General features: G+C 53.3%; 1 protein-coding gene across 1 annotated transcript in view; it reads left to right on the top strand.

Moving 5' to 3' along the window:
* Window positions 1-14: 14 nt before the first annotated feature.
* COPA (COPI coat complex subunit alpha) overlaps window positions 15-19,043 on the top strand; it is a 33,154-nt gene continuing 14,125 nt past the window's right edge. Inside the window, exons 1-18 of the mRNA XM_084223020.1 lie at window positions 15-113; window positions 1,514-1,627; window positions 3,286-3,359; window positions 4,231-4,311; window positions 4,980-5,056; window positions 5,961-6,070; window positions 6,982-7,091; window positions 8,292-8,391; window positions 9,049-9,184; window positions 9,274-9,356; window positions 10,216-10,366; window positions 11,685-11,751; window positions 12,402-12,477; window positions 14,323-14,405; window positions 15,340-15,479; window positions 15,957-16,042; window positions 16,915-17,053; window positions 18,008-18,170. Of these exons, the coding sequence (XP_084079146.1) occupies window positions 74-113; window positions 1,514-1,627; window positions 3,286-3,359; window positions 4,231-4,311; window positions 4,980-5,056; window positions 5,961-6,070; window positions 6,982-7,091; window positions 8,292-8,391; window positions 9,049-9,184; window positions 9,274-9,356; window positions 10,216-10,366; window positions 11,685-11,751; window positions 12,402-12,477; window positions 14,323-14,405; window positions 15,340-15,479; window positions 15,957-16,042; window positions 16,915-17,053; window positions 18,008-18,170 (1,830 nt within the window). The 5' untranslated portion in view covers window positions 15-73. The remainder of the gene's footprint in view (window positions 114-1,513; window positions 1,628-3,285; window positions 3,360-4,230; window positions 4,312-4,979; window positions 5,057-5,960; window positions 6,071-6,981; window positions 7,092-8,291; window positions 8,392-9,048; window positions 9,185-9,273; window positions 9,357-10,215; window positions 10,367-11,684; window positions 11,752-12,401; window positions 12,478-14,322; window positions 14,406-15,339; window positions 15,480-15,956; window positions 16,043-16,914; window positions 17,054-18,007; window positions 18,171-19,043) is intronic.

Genomic DNA, 19,043 nt, shown 5'->3' on the forward strand with positions numbered 1-19,043 from the left:
CGGTGCCGCTTCCGGGGCGGTCCCGCGGTGCCGACGTGGAGGTTCCGGGCTGCGGCCGGGCCGGGCTGGGACCATGTTGACCAAATTCGAGACGAAATCGGCGCGGGTGAAAGGTGGGGAAGGCCGGGAGGAACCGGGATGAACCGGGAGGAACCGGGAGGAACCGGGAAAAGCCGGGGTTCGGGGAGCGGGGAGGGGGAACTGCCGGGGGAAGGGGGAGTTCCGTCATGGAGGGAGGGCCGGGGGCGGCTGGAGAAGGGAATGGAGGGGCCGGGAGGGATCGGGATGGAGAGGAGGGGAGAGAGGAGGGAGAGAGGAGAAAGGGGATTCGGGAAAGGGGATTCGGGATCCAGGGGGGATCGGGAATCTGATCCAGGGGGGATTTGGGATCTGATCCAGGGGGGATTTGGGATCTGATCCCAGGGGGGATTTGGGATCTGATCCAGGGGAGATTTGGGATCTGATCCGGGGGGGATTTGGGATCTGATCCCAGGAACAGCCTCGAGCTGTGCCAGGGCTGGGAATTTGGGATGATTTTTCCATGGGTTTTCCCAGTTTTCTCCCCACCCTTTTCCTGGGTTTCCCCCAAGCTTTTCCCAGGTTTTTCCCAGATTTATTTCCCACCCTTTTCCCAGGGTCTTCCCCACCTTTTCCCAGGTTTATTTCCCACCATTTTCCCAGGTTTTCCCCAAGGTTTCCCCCAGCTTTTTTCCAGCTTTATTTCCCAGGTTTTTCCCATTTTATCCCCACCTTTTCTCAGGTTTATTTCCCACCCTTTTCCCGAATTTTCCCCAAGGTTTTTCCCAGGTTTATTTCCCACTTTTTTCCCAGGTTTATTCCCCAGATTTCCCCATTTTCCTCTACCTTTTCCCAGGTTTATTTTTCCCAGATTTTCCCCTGGATTTTCCCCGAGGTTCCCCCAGTTTTTCCCCACCTTTTCCCAGATTTATTTTTCCCAGGTTTTTCCCATTTTTCCCCACCCTTTCCCAGGGTTATTTTTCCCAGATTTTCCCTGAGGTTTCCCCAGTTTTCCCCCATGTTCCCCCCTCCCTTTCCCAGGTTTATTTTCCCCAGATTTCCCCAGTTTTTCCCCATTTTCCCCCACCTTTTCCCAGGTTTATTTCCCAGTTTTTCCCCATTTCCCCCCGCCCTTTCCCACGTTTTTTCCCCAGATTTTCCCCATTTTCTCCCCACCTTTTCCCAGGTTTATTCCTCAGATTTTCCCCAAGGTTTTCCCAGTTTTTCCCCATTTCCCCCACCTTTTCCCAGGTTTATTTCCCAGGTTTTCCCCAGTTTTTCCCCATTTTTCCCCCACCTTTTCCCAGGTTTATTCCCCAGTTTTTCCCCATTTTCCCCCACCCTTTCCCAGGTTTATTCCCCAGGTTTTTTCCCCATTTTTTCCCCATTTTCCCCCCACCTTTTCCCACGTTTTTTCCCCAGATTTTCCCCAGGTTTTCCCCATTTCCCCCACTCTTTCCCAGGTTTATTTCCCAGTTTTTTCCCGTTTTCCCAGGGCTGTCGTTCCACCCCAAGCGGCCCTGGGTGCTGAGCAGCCTCCACAACGGCGTCATCCAGCTCTGGGACTACCGCATGTGCACCCTCATCGACAAGTTCGACGAGCACGACGGTCAGAACGGGGCGAAAACAGGAAAAAATGGGCAAAAACGGGGAAAAAACAGGAATTCTGGGGAAAAACGGGAAAAATCCGGGAATTCTGGGGGTCTGGGGTTCCTGGGTTTGGGTCCAAGGGAGAATTCCCAAAGGTTTGGGGTGAGTTCTTTGTGCACCCTCATCGACAAGTTCGACGAGCACGACGGTCAGAACGGGGCCAAAATGGGAAAAAACGGGAAAAAAATGGGAAAAATCCTGAAAAATCCGGGAATTCTGGGGGTTTGGGGCTCCTGGGTTTGGGTCCAGGGGAGAATTCCCAAAGGTTTGGGGTGAGTTCTTTGTGCACCCTCATCGACAAGTTCGACGAGCACGACGGTGAGAATGGGGGAAAAACGGGGGAAATCGGGAAAAAACGGGAAAAAACCGGGAAAAAAACGGGAAAAATCCTGAAAAATCCGGGAATTCTCGGGGTTTGGGGTGCCCCTGTGGGGCTCCTGGGTTTGGTTCCAGGGGGAGAATTCCCAAAGGTTTGGGGCGGGTCCCCTGTGCACCCTCATCGACAAGTTCGACGAGCACGACGGTCAGAACGGGGCGAAATCGGGGGAAATCGGGAAAAAACGGGAATTCTGGGAAAAAACGGGAAAAATCCAGAAAAATCCGGGAATTCTGGGGGTTTGGGGCTCCTGGGTTTGGGTCCAGGGGAGAATTCCCAAAGGTTTGGGGCAGGTCCCTTGTGCACCCTCATCGACAAGTTCGACAAGCACGACGGTCAGAACGGGGCGAAATCGGGGGAAATCGGGAAAAAACGGGGAAAAAACGGGGAAAAAACGGGGAAAAAACGGGGAAAAAACGGGAGTTCTGGGGGTTTGGGGCTCCTGGGTTGGGGTCCAGGGGGAGAATTCCCAAAGGTTTGGGGCAGGTCCCTTGTGCACCCTCATTGACAAGTTCGACGAGCACGACGGTCAGAATGGGGCGAAATCGGGGGAAATCGGGAAAAAACGGGGAAAAAAGGGGAATTCTGGGAAAAATCCGGGAATTCTGGGGGTTTGGGGCTCCTGGGTTTGGGTCCAAGGGAGAATTCCCAAAGGTGTGGGGTGAGTTCTTTGTGCACCCTCATCGACAAGTTCGACGAGCACAACGGTCAGAGCAGGGAGAAAATGGAGAAAAATGGGAAAAATCCGGGAATTCTGGGGAAAAATGGGAAAAATCCGGGAATTCTGGGGGTTTTGGGGTTTTCAGGATCCCTCTGAGCCCGTGGGGTTCCTGGGTTTGGTTCCAGGGGGAGAATTCCCTGAGGTTTGGGGCGGGTCCCGTGTGCTCCCTCAGGGATGGGTTTAAGGAGCATGATGGTGAAAATGGGGGAAAAGAGGAAAAAATGGGAAAACTCCTGGGAAATTTCCAGGGAAAAAAATTGAAAAATTCTGGAAAAAAATCCAGGAGAAAAAAACAGGAGAAATCTGGGAATTCTGGGGGTTTGGGGATCCCTGGAACCCGCCCCGCTGCCGGCTTTGACTGCAGGGATTGGGGGGGAAAAATTCCCAAAAATTGGGGAAAAAAAATCCCAAAAAATCGGGAAAAATTTCCAAAAAATCAGGAAAAATTCCAAAAAATCAGGAAGAATCCCCCAGGCTCAGGGCAGGCCTGCAGAGGGAGCTGGGGCTGTTTGTGTTGCAGGGCCCGTCCGGGGCATCGATTTCCACAAGCAGCAGCCGCTCTTCGTCTCCGGGGGCGATGACTACAAGATCAAGGTCAGCATCCCCAATTTCCTCCTGGGTTTCCACTTTCCCCCCAGTTCTTTTCTTTAGTTTTTTTCTATTTTTCCCTTTTTTCACCCCCATTTTACCCCATTTTTCCCCCATTATTTCCCTAAATTTTTTCTCAATTTTTTCCCATTTTCCCTCCCATTTTCCCTCCCATTTTCCCTCCCATTTTCCCTCCCATTTCCCTCCCATTTCCCTCCCATTTCCCTCCCATTTCTCTCCCATTTTTCCCCATTTTTCCTCCCATCTTCTCTACTTTTCCCCTATTTTTTCCCAATTTTCCCCTTTTTCCCCCCATTTTCTCCCCATTTTTCCCAATTTTCTCCCCACTTTTTTTCTCCATTTTTTCTCCATTTTTTCTCCATTTTTTCTCCATTTTTTCTGCATTTTTTCTGCATTTTTTCTCCATTTTTTCTCCATTTTTTCTCCATTTTTTCTCCATTTTCCCCCCAATTTTCCCCCAATTTTTCCCCATTTTTCCCCCCATTTTTCCCCATTTCCCCCCCCCCCCCCCATTTTTCCCCCCATTTTTCCCTCCACTTTCCCCACATTTTTTTCCATTTTTCCCATTTTTTCCCCATTTTCTTCCATTTTTTCCCCACTCTCTTCTCATTCCCCCCTTTTTCCCCAAAAAACGGGGCCTGGGAAGGGCTGGGATGCAATCCCACCTCGGGATTTGTGGGAATAAAATCCGGGAATTGGGACGGGGGGCCGGGATCGGAGCGGGAAGGAACAGGGAAAAAATCCCGGAAAAAAACCCCCAAAAAACCCCAAAAAATCCCCAAAAAACCCGGGAATTCTGCTGGTGCTGGTGGTTTTGGGAATTCTGGAATTTTCCATGGAATTCCCTGGATGGCAGGTGTGGAATTACAAACTGCGGCGCTGCCTCTTCACCCTGCTGGGGCACCTGGACTACATCCGCACCACCTTCTTCCACCACGTGAGTCAGCCCGGAATTCCGGGAATTCCGGGGATTTCCTGGGAATTCTGGGGGCTCTGGGGATTCTGGAGATCCTGGGAATTTGGGGGTTTTCCTGGGGATTCTGGGATTTTCTGGGGGTTCTGGGGATCCCGGGAATTCTGGGATTTTCCTGGGAATTCCTGGGGATTTCTGAGGATTCTGGGGATTCTGGGAGTCTGGGGTTATCCTGGGGATTTGGGGCTTTTCCTTGGAGTTCTGGGAATGCAGGGTTATCCTGGGAATTCTGGGGATTATCCTGGGAATTCTGGGAATGCAGGGTTATCTTGGGAATGCAGGATTATCCTGGGAATCCTGGGCGTTATCCTGGGAGTTCTGGAGTCCTGGGAATTCTGGGGTTTTCTGGGAATCCAGGGTTATCCTGGGAATTCTGGGAATGCAGGGTTATCCCGGGAATCCGGGATTTCTGCTGGGAATCTCCCCCCCAGGGAATCTCCCGTTGGAATTTTCTCCTGGAATTCTCATTTCCCTGGGAATCTCCCCCAGCGGGAATGCCCTTCCTGGGAATTCCGGGGTTGTTTTTCCAGGGAATCAATTCCCAAAGGTTTTTTTTTCCCTGGGAATTGGGGAATTCCCGGGGCTGGTCTCTCCCCAGCCCCCCCCAATCCCGGATTTTCCCTTTTTCCCAGGAATATCCCTGGATCCTGAGCGCGTCCGACGACCAAACCATCCGCGTCTGGAACTGGCAGTCCCGCACCTGCGTCTGGTGAGCCCCGGAATTCCTGGGAATGCTGGGAATTCCTGGGATAAACCCTTCCCTGGGATCCTGGGAAAGCTGGGATAAACCCTTCCTGGGAATACTGGGATTCCCTGGGACAAACACTTCTCTGGGATCCTGGGATTCCTTGGATTGTGGGATTCCCTGGGATAAACCCTTCCCGGGAATACTGGAATTCTTGGGATTTCCTGGGATAAACCCTTCCCTGGAATCTTGGGGATCCCTGGGATTCCCTGGGATTCTGGGATAAACCCTTCCTTGGGATTCTGGAATTCCTGGGATTCCTGGGATAAACGCCTGGGATTCCCTGGGAATACTGGAATCCTGGGATCCCCTGGGATTTCTGGGATTCCTGGGATAAACCCTTCCATGGAAATCCTGGGAATTCCTGGGATTACTTGGGATAAACCCTTCCCTGGCCTTCCTGGGCTTGTGGGATTCCTGGGATTCCTTGGGATTCTGGGATTCCCTGAGATTGGTCCTTCCCTGGGATTCTGGGATTCCTTGGATTGTGGGGTTCTGGGGTTCCCTGGGAATACTGGGATAAGCCCTTCCCTGGATTCTGGGATAGATCCCCCCTGGGATCCCGGGATGAATCCATCCCTGGGAGGGCCGGGAATGGCCGGGCCCAGGGAATTCCATGAATTCCGTGGATTCCGTGGATTCCCCGTCCCTGGGAAGGGCCCAGGCCAGGCTGGAGCCCCCCGGGATTTTGGGAATGTCGCTGCCCTCGGAATTCCGGGAATCTTTGGGGCCTTTCCCATCCCAAACCCTTCCTGGATCCCCCCTGGGGATAAATCCTGGATCCCGAACTCCCTGGGGAGCCCCAGGACTCCCAGCCCCGCCGGGATCCGGGATTCTGACGGAATTCCCTGCGGGAATTTGGGCTCAGCGTCCTGACAGGGCACAACCACTACGTGATGTGCGCCCAGTTCCACCCCGCCGAGGACCTGGTGGTGTCGGCCAGCCTGGACCAGACCGTCAGGGTGTGGGATATATCCGGTGAGAATCCGGGAAAAACTGGGAAAAAATGGGAATGGGGGTGGGATGGACCAGAGCGTCAGGGTGTGGGATATATCCGGTGAGATTCCAGGGAAAACCGGGAAAAACTGGGATAAAATGAGAATGGGAGTGGGATGGACCAGAGCGTCAGGGTGTGGGACATCTCCGGTGAGATTCCAGGGAAAATCCATGGAAAAACCGGGAAAAAATGGGAATGGGGATGGGGATGGACCAGACCGTCAGTGTGTGGGACATCTCCGGTGAGAATCCATGGAAATCCATGGAAAAACGGGAATGGGAATGGGGATGGACCAGAGTGTCAGGGTGTGGGATATATCCGGTGAGAATCCAGGGAAAAATCCATGGGAAAAATGGGAATGGGAATGGGGATGGACCAGACCGTCAGGGTGTGGGACATATCCGGTGAGAATCCGGGAAAAACTGGGAATATCCAGGGGAAAAATGGGAATGGGGATGGGGATGGACCAGACCGTGAGAGTGTGGGATATATCCGGTGAGATTCCGGGGAAAAATCCGGGAAGATCCAGGGGAAAAATGGGAATGGGGGTGGGATGGACCAGACTTGGGATCTGATCCCAGGGGGGATTTGGGATCTGATCCAGGGGGAGTTTGGGATCTGATCCAGGGAATGGGGCAGGACAAGCGGGAGTGGCCTCGAGCTGTGCCAGGGTGGAAATCTGGGATGATTTTTCCATGGAAAAAGGGCTGGGAAGATCGGGAGGGGCTCAGGCAGGGCTGGATCCCCACCCCTGCCGGGAATCCCTGGGGCTCCCCCTCGGAGCGGGAAAAACGGGGATGGGAAAAACCCTGGGGGTTGCTGGCTCCGGGTGCTGATCCCTTTGGTTTTCCGGGGTTTTTCCTGGATTTTCCCGGGATTTTCCCCTTCCCAGGGCTCCGGAAGAAGAACCTGTCCCCCGGGGCCGTGGAGTCGGACGTGCGCGGCATCACCGGCGTGGATCTGTTCGGCACCACCGACGCCGTGGTCAAACACGTGCTGGAGGTGCCTGGGATTCCCAAAATCCCGGGAAATTCCTGGGAAATTCCTGGGAAATCCCTGGGAAATCCCTGGGAAATCCATGAGAAATCGCTGGGAAATCCCAGCTGGGAATAGGGGGATCCAGGGGGGGTTTGGGATCTGATCCCGGGGGCATTTGGGATCTGATCCAGGGGGGATTTGGGATCTGATCCCAGGGGGGATTTGGGATCTGATCCAGGGGAGATTTGGGATCTGATCCAGGGGGGATTTGGGATCTGATCCTGCGGGGGATTTGGGATCTGATCCAGGGGGACTTTGGGATCTGATCCCAGGGGGGATTTGGGATCTGATCCAGAAGGAATTTGGGATCTGATCCAGGGGGGGATTTGGGATCTGATCCAGGAGGGATTTGGGATCTGATTCAGGGGGGATTTGGGATCTGATCCCAGGGGGAATTTGGGATCTGATCCCAGGGGGGATTTGGGATCTGATCCCAAGGGAGCAAGGACAGGACAAGAGGGAACGGCCCCGAGCTCTGCCAGGGGAGGCTCAGGCTGGGAAATCTGGGAAAATCCCTCCTGGAAAAGGGAAAAACCTTGGGAAAGGCTGGGGTGGCTCCGGGGTGGGATAATCCCGGATATCTGCAAAATTCTTTGGGAATGGTTTGGAATTTCTCAGCTCAGCTGGATTGGGTCCCTTCTCAATCCCTGTCCTGGGAAGGGATTCCAGAAGGATTTTCCCGCTTTTCCTCCCATTCCTGGGGGTTTTTCCCCCATTCCGCTCATTTTCCCTGGATTTTCCCCATTCCTGTCCCTTTTTCCTTGGATTTTCCCCATCTCTTGCCGTTTTCCCCCCGTTCCAGGCCAGTTTTCCCTGGATTTTTCCCCCCTTCCCTGGATTTTTCCCTGGATTTTCCCCATTCCTGTCCCTTTTTCCCTGGATTTTCCCCATCCCTTGCCATTTTCCCCCCGTTCCAGGCCAGTTTTCCCTGGGTTTTTCCCCCTTCCCTGGGTTTTTCCCTGGATTTTCCCCATTCCTGTCCCTTTTTCCCTGGATTTTCCCCATCCCTTGTCATTTTCCCCCCGTTCCAGGCCAGTTTTCTCTGGATTTTTCCCCCTTCCCTGGGTTTTTCCCTGGGTTTTTCCCCCTTCCCTGGGTTTTTCCCTGGTTTTCCCCGTTCCTGTCCCTTTTTCCCGGGATTTTGCCTCATTCCCGCTTTTCCAGGGCCATGACCGGGGGGTGAACTGGGCCGCCTTCCACCCCTCCATGCCCCTGATCGTGTCCGGGGCCGACGACCGCCAGGTGAAGATCTGGAGGATGAACGGTGAGGGAAAACCGGGAAAAAACGGGAAAAAAATGGGAAAAAGCCTCGGGATCCTGGTGGGGACGGGGAAAAGCGGGAATCACCCCCGATCCCAGCGTTTTCCTGCTTTTTCTCCCCAATCCTGGGGAGTTTTTTCCTCCTCATTCCTCTCGTTCTCTAGGGGTTTTATCCCCATTTCTCCCATTTCCCTTTTTTTCCTTCCCCATTCCTCCCTTTTTCCCGGGGTTTTGTCCCATTCCATGAATGTTTTTCCGTTTTCCCTGGATTTTCCTACAAATCCCACAGAACCCAAGCTGTGGCAGGTGGCCATGTGCCGGGCTGGTTTCTCCCTTTCTGGGCCGTTTTTTCCCATTTTCCTGCTGTTTCTCCCCATTCCCCTGGGGCCTCTCCCCATTCCTCTACCATTTCTCCCATTTTTCCAGGTTTTTTCCTCATTCCTCTGGGATTTTTTTCCCTGGATTTTTCCCTAATTCTTCCAGAACCCAAGCTCTGGCAGGTTGCCTTGTGCTGGGCTGGTTTCTCCCTTTCTGGGCTGTTTTTTCCCATTTCCCTGCCGTTTCTCCCCGTTCCCCTGGGGTCCCTCCCCGTTCCCCCGGGGTCCCTCCCCATTCCATGACTTTTCTTTCCCGTTTTCCCTGGATTTCCCCCCGATCCCAGAGTCCAAGGCCTGGGAGGTGGACACGTGCCGGGGCCACTACAACAACGTCTCGTGCGCCGTGTTCCACCCGCGCCAGGAGCTGATCCTCAGCAACTCCGAGGACAAGAGCATCCGGGTCTGGGACATGTCCAAGCGGTCAGTGCCCCTCCCCGGGGCGGGGGGGATCCTTGGGAATCCCGGGAATTCCCGGCATTGCCGCAATTCCGGGATTTTGCCCCTCCCAGGACCGGCGTCCAAACGTTCCGGCGCGACCACGACCGGTTCTGGGTGCTGGCGGCGCATCCCAACCTCAACCTCTTCGCTGCCGGTGAGTCCCGGGGTTCCAGCTGGGAATTCTGGCTGGGAACCCCGGAATTCCGGCTGGGAATCATGGAATTCTGGCTGGGGATCCCGGAATTCCTGCTGGGAATCCCAGAATTCCGGCTGGGCATCCCCGAATTCCGGCTGGGGATCCCCCAATTCTGTCTGTGTGTAATTCCCGCTGTAATTCCGGGTGTTTTCCCCTGGAATTCCCAGTGTAATTCTGGGTGTTTTTCCCTGGAATTCCCAGTGTAATTCCAGCTGTAATTCCAGGTGTTTCCCACTGAATTTCGGGTGTTTTTCCCAGTGTGCTTCCGGGTGTTTTCCCCTGGAATTCCCAGTATAATTCTGGGTGTTTTCCCCTGGAATTCCCAGTATAGTTCCGGGTGTTTTCCCCTGGAATTCCCGGTGTTTTCCCAGTGTGATTCCTGCTGTGATTCCCGGTGTTTTTCCCGGTGTGATTCCCTGTTTTTCCCTGGAATTCCCGGTGTTTTTCCCGCTGTGATTCCCAGTGTTTTCCCTGTAATTCCCGCTGTCATTCCTGCTGCCATTCCCGGTGTTTTTCCTGCTGTCATTCCTGGTGTTTTTCCCTGTTTTTCTTGATGTCATTCCCGCTGTCATTCCCGGTGTTTTTCCCTGTAATTCCCGTTGTTTTTCACGCTGTCATTCCCGGTGTTTTCCCCTGGAATTCTCGCTGTTTTTCCCGCTGCCATTCCTGGTGTTTTTCCTTGTCATTCTGGGTTTTTCCCGCTGTCATTCCCGGTGTTTTCCCGCTGCCATTCCCGCTGTTTTTCCCACTGTCATTCTGGGTTTTTCCCTGGAATTCCCGCTGTTTTTCCCGCTTTCATTCCCGCTGTTTCCCCCAGGGCACGACGGGGGCATGCTGGTGTTCAAGCTGGAGCGGGAGCGGCCGGCGCTGGCCGTGCACGGCAATTCCCTGTTCTACGTCAAGGATCGATTCCTGCGGCAGCTCGACTTCGGCAGCTCCCGCGACGTGGCCGTGATGCAGCTGCGCAGGCACGGCGCGCCCCGCCGCCCAAAACACCCCAAATCCACCCCAAAATCCGCCCCGAAATCCGCCCCGAAATCCAGCCCGAAATGCACCCTGAAATCCACCCTGAAATCCCCTCAAGCATCCCTGAAATCCTCCCCGAAATCCTCCCCGAAATCCATCCTGAAATCCACCCCGCAATCCATCCTGAAATCCACCCCGAAATCCGCCCCGAAATCCGCCCTGAAATCCACCCCAAAATCCACCCTGAAATCCATCCCGAAATGCACCCCAAAATCCATCCCAAAATCCCTGAAATCCACCCTGAAAACCATCCCAAAATCCCTGAAATCCACCCCGAAATCCACCCTGAAATCCCTGAAATCCACCCCGAAATCCATTCCAAAATCCACCCCAAAATCCACCCCGAAATCCCTGAAATCCATCCCAAAATCCTCTCAAAAATCCTTGAAATCCACCCTGAAATCCATCCCAAAATCCTCTCAAAAATCCTTGAAATCCATCCCTGAAGTCCACCCCAAAATGCACCCCAAAATCCCTGAAATCCCCCCCAAAATCCATCCCAAAATCCACCCCAAAATCCCTGAAATCCATCCCAAAATGCACCCTGAAAGCCCCCCAAAAATCCTTGAAATCCACCCCGAAATCCATTCCAAAATCCCTGAAATCCACCCCGAAATCCACCCCAAAATGCACCTCAAAATCCATTTTAAAATCCCTGAAATCCACCCCAAAATTCACCCTGAAATCCCCCCAAAAATCCCTGAAATCCATCCCAAAATCCATCCCAGAAATCCACCCCAAAATGCACCCCAAAATCCACCCCAAAATTCACCCTGAAATCCACCCCAAAATCCATTCCAAAATCCCCAAAATGCACTTCAAAATCCGTTCTGAAATCCCTGAAATCCACCCTGAAATCCACCCCAAAATCCATTCCAAAATCCCCAAAATGCACTTCAAAATCCATTCTGAAATCCCTGAAATCCACCCTGAAATCCACCCTGAAATCTCCCCAAAAATCCCTGGAGTCCACCCCAAAACCCACCCCCAAACCCACCCTCAAATCCCTGAAATCCACCCCAAAATCCACCCCAAAACCTCTCCCGAAACCCCCAAAATCCACCCCAAAAATCCCCAAACCCATCCCAAACATCTCTAAACTCCATCCCAAAATCTCTCCTGAAAACTCATCCTGGAGTTCCCAAAATCCATCCCGAACCAACCCCAGGCTTCCCAAAATCCCCCAAATCCATCCCAAACACCCCCAGCCTTCCCAAATTCCCATTTTTTCCCATTTTTTCCCCGTTTTTTCTTTTCCAGCGGCTCCAAGTTCCCGGTGTTCAGCATGAGCTACAACCCAGCTGAGAACGCCGTGCTGCTCTGCACCGTGAGTCCCAAAATCCCCCAGATTTTGGGGAGAAATCCCCCAAATCCGCGACTCTGGGGGAAAACCCCTCCAATCCCGCTTCACTCCTCGGAAAAATCCCTCAAATTCCACAGATTTGGGGCAGAAAATCCCTCAAATTCCACGGATTTGGGGCAGAAAATCCCTCAAATTCCTGAATTTTTGGGGGGGAAGATCTCTCAAATCCCTGAATTTTTGGGGTGGGAATCCCAATCCCTGAATTTTTGGGGAAAAGTCTCCAAATCCCTGAATTTTTTGGGAAAAGTCTCCAAATCCCTGAATTTTTGGGGTAAAAGTCCCTCAAATCCCTGAATTTTTTGGGAAAAGTCCCTCAAATCCCTGATTTTTGTGGGGGGGAATCCCAATCCCTCAAATTCCACTTTTTTGGGGTGGAGAGGAACCTCTCAAATCCCACATTTATTTTAAAATGGGAAAATCCCTTAAATTCTTCCTTTTCTTGAGGGAAAAATCCCTTAAATTCCTCAGGGTTTTTTGGGGGAAAATCCCTTAAATTTCTCATTTTGTGGGGGGAAAATCCCTTAAATTCCCCGGGTTTTTTTTGAGTAAAATCCCTCAAATCCCTGATTTTTTTGGGGGAGGAATCCCTAAATTTCCCCGTTTTTATCCTGCAGCGAGCCAGCAACCTGGAGAACAGCACCTACGACCTGTACACCATTCCCAAGGACGCAGATTCCCAAAATCCCGACGGTGGGTGTGGCCTGAGCTCCCCAAAATCCCAGGAATTCCCATCCCCACCCCTCCCCTCTTTTTCCCTCCATTTCTCCCCAAAAATCCCCTTTTTTTTTTGTTTTACCCCAAATTTTGAGGTTTTTTTGGCAGCTTTCCCTTGAAAAATTCCAACTTTTCCAGCCCCCCATCCATATTTTATCAGGAATTCTCCTCTCCCTTCCCAAATTTTCCTCCCAGCTGGAGATTTCCTGGCTCTGTCCAACGTTGATGGATCTCAGGCGGATTTTTGGGACGTTTCATCCACAAAAAAAAAACCCTTTAAAAGTGACAATTCCAGGAATTATTTTGTTTTCCCTTCCTGGCAAATTCCACGTGGGTTTTTTTTTTTTGGGAGGGGGAGGAATTTACGATTCCAAGCCTTGATTTAATGGGATGAAAACTCCCAAATTATTGGATTTTTTTTGCCTCCTGGTTTTTAAATCCCAGCTGCTCCCCCTGCCAGGCAGCGCTGATGGATTTGGGGCCTTTTCCAGGGATTTATGGATTCTGTTTGGAGCAGGGAATATTTCCCTGCTGGGGTGGACTTGGAGGGAAAGAACGGGGGAGAAAAAAAAAAAAACCAACCAAAAATCGTTTTTTTGGGAAGTTTTTCCAGCTGGGATATTGGGAAGATCAATCAAATGCCTGGATTTGATGGAGGAGCAGCTGGGGCCCAAAAAAAAAAGAGGGAAAAGGGAAAATTCAGCTGCCAGAGGACAGAGAAGGGCCTGGCCTCGGGAAGGGTTTGGGGGAAAAACCCTCAAATCCCTAAGATTTTGGGAAAAATCCTCCAATTCTGCATTTTTTGGGGGAAAGTCCTGGTTTTTTTGCTCCAAATTCCATTTTTTTTCCCCCTAAATCCTAATTCTGCTTTATTTTTTTGAAAAATCCCTCAGCTGCTGCAGTTTTTGGGAGAAATTCCTCAAATCTTGCAGTTTTGGGAGAAATCCCTCAAATTCCTCATTTCTGGGGGAAAAACCCTCGAGTTCCACATTTTGGGGATTTTCAGGGCCTTTTCTGGCCAAAAACTTTGGATTTTTGTGGAATGTGTGAGGCTGGAGCAGCCTGGGATGGGGGAAGAGATTGGGAGTCCCTTCTGATCCCAAAAATTCCGGGATCCTGGGTTGTGAATCCAGGAGGAATCCGGGTCCCATCCCAAGCTCTGAACCCCATCCCGTCAATCCCATGGATCCCATCCCAATCCCTGAATCCCACTGATCCCCAAAACCCCATGGATCCCATCCCAATCCCATCCCCTAAATCCCATCCTGAGGGATGGATTCCCAGGTTGATCCCGGGTGGATTCCAGGGTTGATCCTGGCTTAATCCCAGGTTTATCCCAGGTGTATCCCGGCCAGATTCCTAGGCTGATCCCAGGTTAATCCCAGGTGGATCCTGGCCAGATTCCCAGGTGAATCCTGGCTGGATTCCTGGGTGGATCCCAGGTTAATCCTGGGTTGATCCCGGCTGAATTCCGGTGTTGATCCCAGGTGGGTCCCAGCCAGATTCCCAGGTTAATCCCAGGTGGATCCTGGCTGGATTCCTGGGTTAATCCCGGGTTTATCCTGGGTTGATCCTGGCTGGATTCCGGGTTTGATCCCAGGTTAATCCCAGGTTGATCCCGGCTGAATTCCGGTGTTGATCCCGGGTGGATCCCAGCCAGATTCCCGGGTTAATCCTGGGTTGATCCCAGCTGGATTCCCAGGTTGATCCCAGGTTGATCCTGGGTTGATCCCAGCTGGATTCCCAGGTTGATCCCAGGTTAATCCTGGGTTGATCCCGGCCGAATTCCCGCATTGATCCCAGTTTTTTTTGGGGTCCCAGCTCCGGAGGGGAAGCGCTCCTCGGGGCTCACGGCCGTGTGGGTGGCGCGGAACCGATTCGCCGTCCTGGACAGGATGCACTCGGTGAGATCCCGGGAAAAACCGGGAAATGGGATAAGGGGGATGGGATCCAGGGGGGCCTGATCCCAAAAAAAGGGCTGGGAAAACCAGGAATGGGCTGGAGCAGCTGGAAAAGGGAATGGAGGATCCCGAGGGAGCTGGGGTGGCTCAGCCTGGAGAAAAGGGGGATCCAGGGGGGATTTGGGATCTGATCCAGGGGGGATTTGGGATCTGATCCAGGGGGGATTTGGGATCTGATCCAGGGGGGATTTGGGATCTGATCCAGGGGGGATTTGGGATCTGATCCCAGGGGGGGATTTGGGATCTGATCCAGGGGGGATTTGGGATCTGATCCAGGGGGGATTTGGGATCTGATCCCAGGGGGGGATTTGGGATCTGATCCAGGGGGGATTTGGGATCTGATCCAGGGGGGATTTGGGATCTGATCCAGGGGGGATTTGGGATCTGATCCAGGGGGGATTTGGGATCTGATCCCAGGGGGGGATTTGGGATCTGATCCAGGGGGGATTTGGGATCTGATCCAGGGGGGATTTGGGATCTGATCCCAGGGAATGGGGCAGGACAAGAGGGAACGGCCTCGAGCTGTGCCAGGGTGGGAAATTTGGGATGATTTTTCCATGGCAAAAGGGTTGGGAAGTGTCGGGAGGGGCTCAGGCAGGGCTGGATCCCCATCCCGGGAGGGATCCAAGGGATTCCCAGGATTTGGGTTGGGTTTGATGTTCCTGGAGGGCTTTTCCAACCTCCAAAATCCTGGAATTCTGGGAAAACCCCGATTCCCAGCCCAGCTCTTTGTGCTCCCTCAAAAAAAGGGGGAAAATCCTGGAAAACCCCAATTCTGCTTCAGCCCAAAGGGCACAAAAACCTCCCCACTTTCCCTAAAAATCCCCAAAATCTGGGAATTGCCCCCAAAATCTGGGAATTCTCTTCCCGGGGGAAGATCCTGATCAAGAACCTGAAGAACGAGATCACCAAGAAGGTTCCGGTTCCCAACTGCGACGAGATTTTCTACGCGGGCACGGGGAACCTGCTCCTCCGGGACTCCGACTCCATCACCCTCTTCGACGTCCAGCAGAAAAGGTGGGAATTTCCCAGGAATTTTCCAGGAATTTTCCAGGATTTTTCCAGGAATTCCTCACCTAAACCCTTGCCTTTTTCTGCTCCAAATTCTGGGTTTTTCACCCTAAACCCTGGGTGGTTTATCACCCTAAATCCTGGGGGTTTTACTCTAAATCCCACTTTTTTCCTCCTAAATCCTGGGGTTTTTCCCCCTAAATCCCACTTTTTTTACCCTCAATCCTTCTTTTCCCACCCCAAATCCTGCTTGTTCTTGTGGAAAGCTGGGAAAGGCTGAAGAAGGGATCTTGCTGGGGTTTTTTGGGATCTGCTGGGGTTTTTTGGGGTCTGCTGGGGTTTTTTGGGGTCTGCTGGGTTCTTTTGGGGTCTGCTGGGTTCTTTTGGGGTCTGCTGGGTTCTTTTGGGGTCTGCTGGGTTTTTTTGGGATCCTAGGGCTGGATTTTGAGCCATTCCCTGATCCCGGATCTGGGATTTTCCCAGGACTTTGGCCTCGGTGAAGATCTCCAAGGTGAAGTACGTGATCTGGTCGGCCGACATGTCCCACGTGGCCCTGCTGGCCAAGCACGGTGAGCTCCGGGGGAAAATCCCTGTCCCCATTCCCGCTCCCATTCCCATCTTCATTCCCATCCCCATCCCCGTCCCCATCCCCGTTCTCATTCCCATTCCTGTAATTCCCGCAATCCTATTATTCCCACTGTTCCTGCCATTCCCCATTCTCGCCGTTCCCGCCATTCCTGCTGTTTCCGTTATTCCCATCGTTCCCGCCATTCTTGCAATTCCCGCTAATCCCGCCGTTGGTTCCCGCTAATCCCGCCGTTGGTTCCCGCTAATCCCGCCGTTGGTTCCCGCCATTCCCGCCGGTTGTTCCCGCTATTCCCACCATTCCCGCTAATCCCACTGTTGGTTCCCGCCATTCCCGCCGTTTGTTCCCGCTATTCCCGCCATTCCCGCCATTGGTTCCCGCTAATCCCGCCGTTGGTTACCGCCATTCCTTCCCGCTATTCCCACCATTCCCGCTAATCCCGCCGTTGGTTCCCGCCATTCCCGCCGTTGGTTCCCACAATTCCCGCCATTCCCGCTAATCCCGCCGTTGGTTCCCGCTAATCCCGCCGTTGGTTCCCGCCATTCCCGCTAATCCCGCCGTTGGTTCCCGCCATTCCCTCCCGCCGTTCCCGTTGTTCCCGCCGTTCCCGCTATTCCCACCATTCCCGCTAATCCCGCCGTTGGTTCCCGCCATTCCCGCTATTCCCACCATTCCCGCTAATCCCGCTGTTGGTTCCCGCCATTCCCGCTATTCCCACCATTCCTGCTAATCCCGCTGTTGGTTCCCGCCATTCCCGCCATTCGTTCCCGTTATTCCCGCCGTTCCCGCTAATCCCGCCGTTGGTTCCCGCCGTTCATTCCCGGCGTTCATTCCCGGTGTTCCCGCCGTTCCCAGCCATCCTGATCTGTAACCGGAAGCTGGAGTCGCTGTGCCAGATCCACGAGAACATCCGGGTCAAGAGCGGCGCCTGGGACGAGAGCGGCGTCTTCATCTACACCACCAGCAACCACATCAAATACGCCGTCACCTCGGGGTCAGCCCGGAATGCGCCCCGGGAATGCTCCCCGGGATGGCTGGGAATGCTCCCCGGGATGGCTGGGAATGCTCACTGGGATAGCCGGGAATTTTCCCTGGGATGTCTGGGATCTCACTGGGATGGTCAGGAATTCCCTGGGATGGTTGGGAGCTCACTGGGATAGTTGGGAATTCTCACTGAGATGGCTGGGAAATCTGCCTGGGATTGCCAGGAACTCTCCCTGGGATGGCCAGGAATTCTGTGCAGGATAGCTGGGAATTCTCACTGGGATGGTTGGGAATTCCCTGGGATGGCGGGGAGCTCATTGGGATGGCCAGGAATTCTCACTGGGATGGCCAGGAATTCTCACTGGGATGGCCGGGAATTCTTCCTGGGATGGCCGGGAATTTTTCCTGGGATGGCCGGGAATTCTCCCTGGGAATGTCCCCCCGGAACTCCCCAGAATGGCCGAGAATTCCCCGGGATGGCTGGGAATTCTCACTGGAAAATGTCCCCCTGGAATTCCCTGGGACGGTCAGGAATTCTGACTGGGCATGTCCCCCGGAGTTCCCCGGGATGGTCAGGAATTCTGGCCGGGAAATGTTCCTCTGGAATTCCCTGGGATGGTCAGGAATTCCCACTGGGAATGTCCCCCTGGAATTCCCCGGGACGGTCAGGAATTCTCACCAGGAATGTCCCCCTGGAATTCCCCGGGACGGTCAGGAATTCCAACCGGGAATGTCCCCCGGAATTCCCCGGGATGGTCAGGAATTCTGACCGGGAATGTCCCCCCGCAATTCCCCGGGACGGTCAGGAATTCCAACCGGGAATGTCCCCCGGAATTCCCCGGGATGGTCAGGAATTCTGACCGGGAATGTCCCCCCGCAATTCCCCGGGACGGTTGGGAATTCTGACCGGGAATGTCCCCCCGGGACGGTCAGGAATTCTGACCGGGATCACCCCCCGGCGCAGGGATCACGGCATCATCCGCACGCTGGACCTGCCCATCTACGTGACGCGGGTGAAGGGCAACAACGTGTACTGCCTGGACCGGGAGTGCCGGCCCCGCGTGCTGACCATCGACCCCACCGAGTTCCGCTTCAAACTCGCCCTCATCAACAGGAAGTACGACGAGGTCAGGAAATGAACCGGGAATGGGGAAAAAGAGGGAAAAGTGGGGGAAAGTGGGGTTGGGAATGGTGGGAAAAACCTGACGTGCTCAGCATCGACCCCACCGAGTTCAAGTTCAAACTCGCCCTCATCAACAGGAAGTACGACGAGGTCAGGAGATGAACTGGGAATGGGGAAAAGTGGGGAAAAGTGGGGGAAAGTTGGGAAAAGTGGAATTGGGGATGGTGAAAAATCATGGGTGAGCCCTGCGTGCTCAGCATCGATCCCACTGAGTTCACGTTCAAACTCGCCCTCATTAACAGGAAGTACGACGAGGTCAGGAAATGAACCGGGAATGGGAAAAAGTGGGGAAAAGTGGGATTAGGAATTGGGGAAAAGTGGGACTGGGAACGAGGGAAAAGTGGGGTTCAGAATGAGGGAAAAGTGGGATTGGGAATGATGGAAAAATGCGGGTGAGCCCCGCGTGCTCAGCATCGACCCCACCGAGTTCAGGTTCAAATTCACGCTCGTCAACAGAGGAAATATGATGAGGTTAGGAAATAAATCTGGAATGGGAAAAGTGGGGGAAATGGCATTGGGAACTGGGGAAAAGTGGGACTGGTAATGAGGGAAAAGTGGGGTTCAGAATGAGGGAAAAGTGGGATTGGGAATGATGGAAAAATGCGGGTGAGCCTCGTGTGCTCTGCGTTGATCCCACTGAGTTCAGGTTCAAACTCGCCCTCATCAACAGAGGAAGTATGATGAGGTTAGGAAATAAATCTGGAATGGGAAAAGTTGGGGAAATGGGATTGGGAACTGGGGAAAAGTGGGACTGGGAATGAGGGAAAAGTGGGGTTCAGAATGAGGGAAAAGTGGGATTGGGAATGATGGAAAAACT

This window comes from Fringilla coelebs, assembly GCF_963513975.1.
Source record: "Fringilla coelebs genome assembly, chromosome: 29".
NCBI lineage: Eukaryota > Metazoa > Chordata > Aves > Passeriformes > Fringillidae > Fringilla > Fringilla coelebs.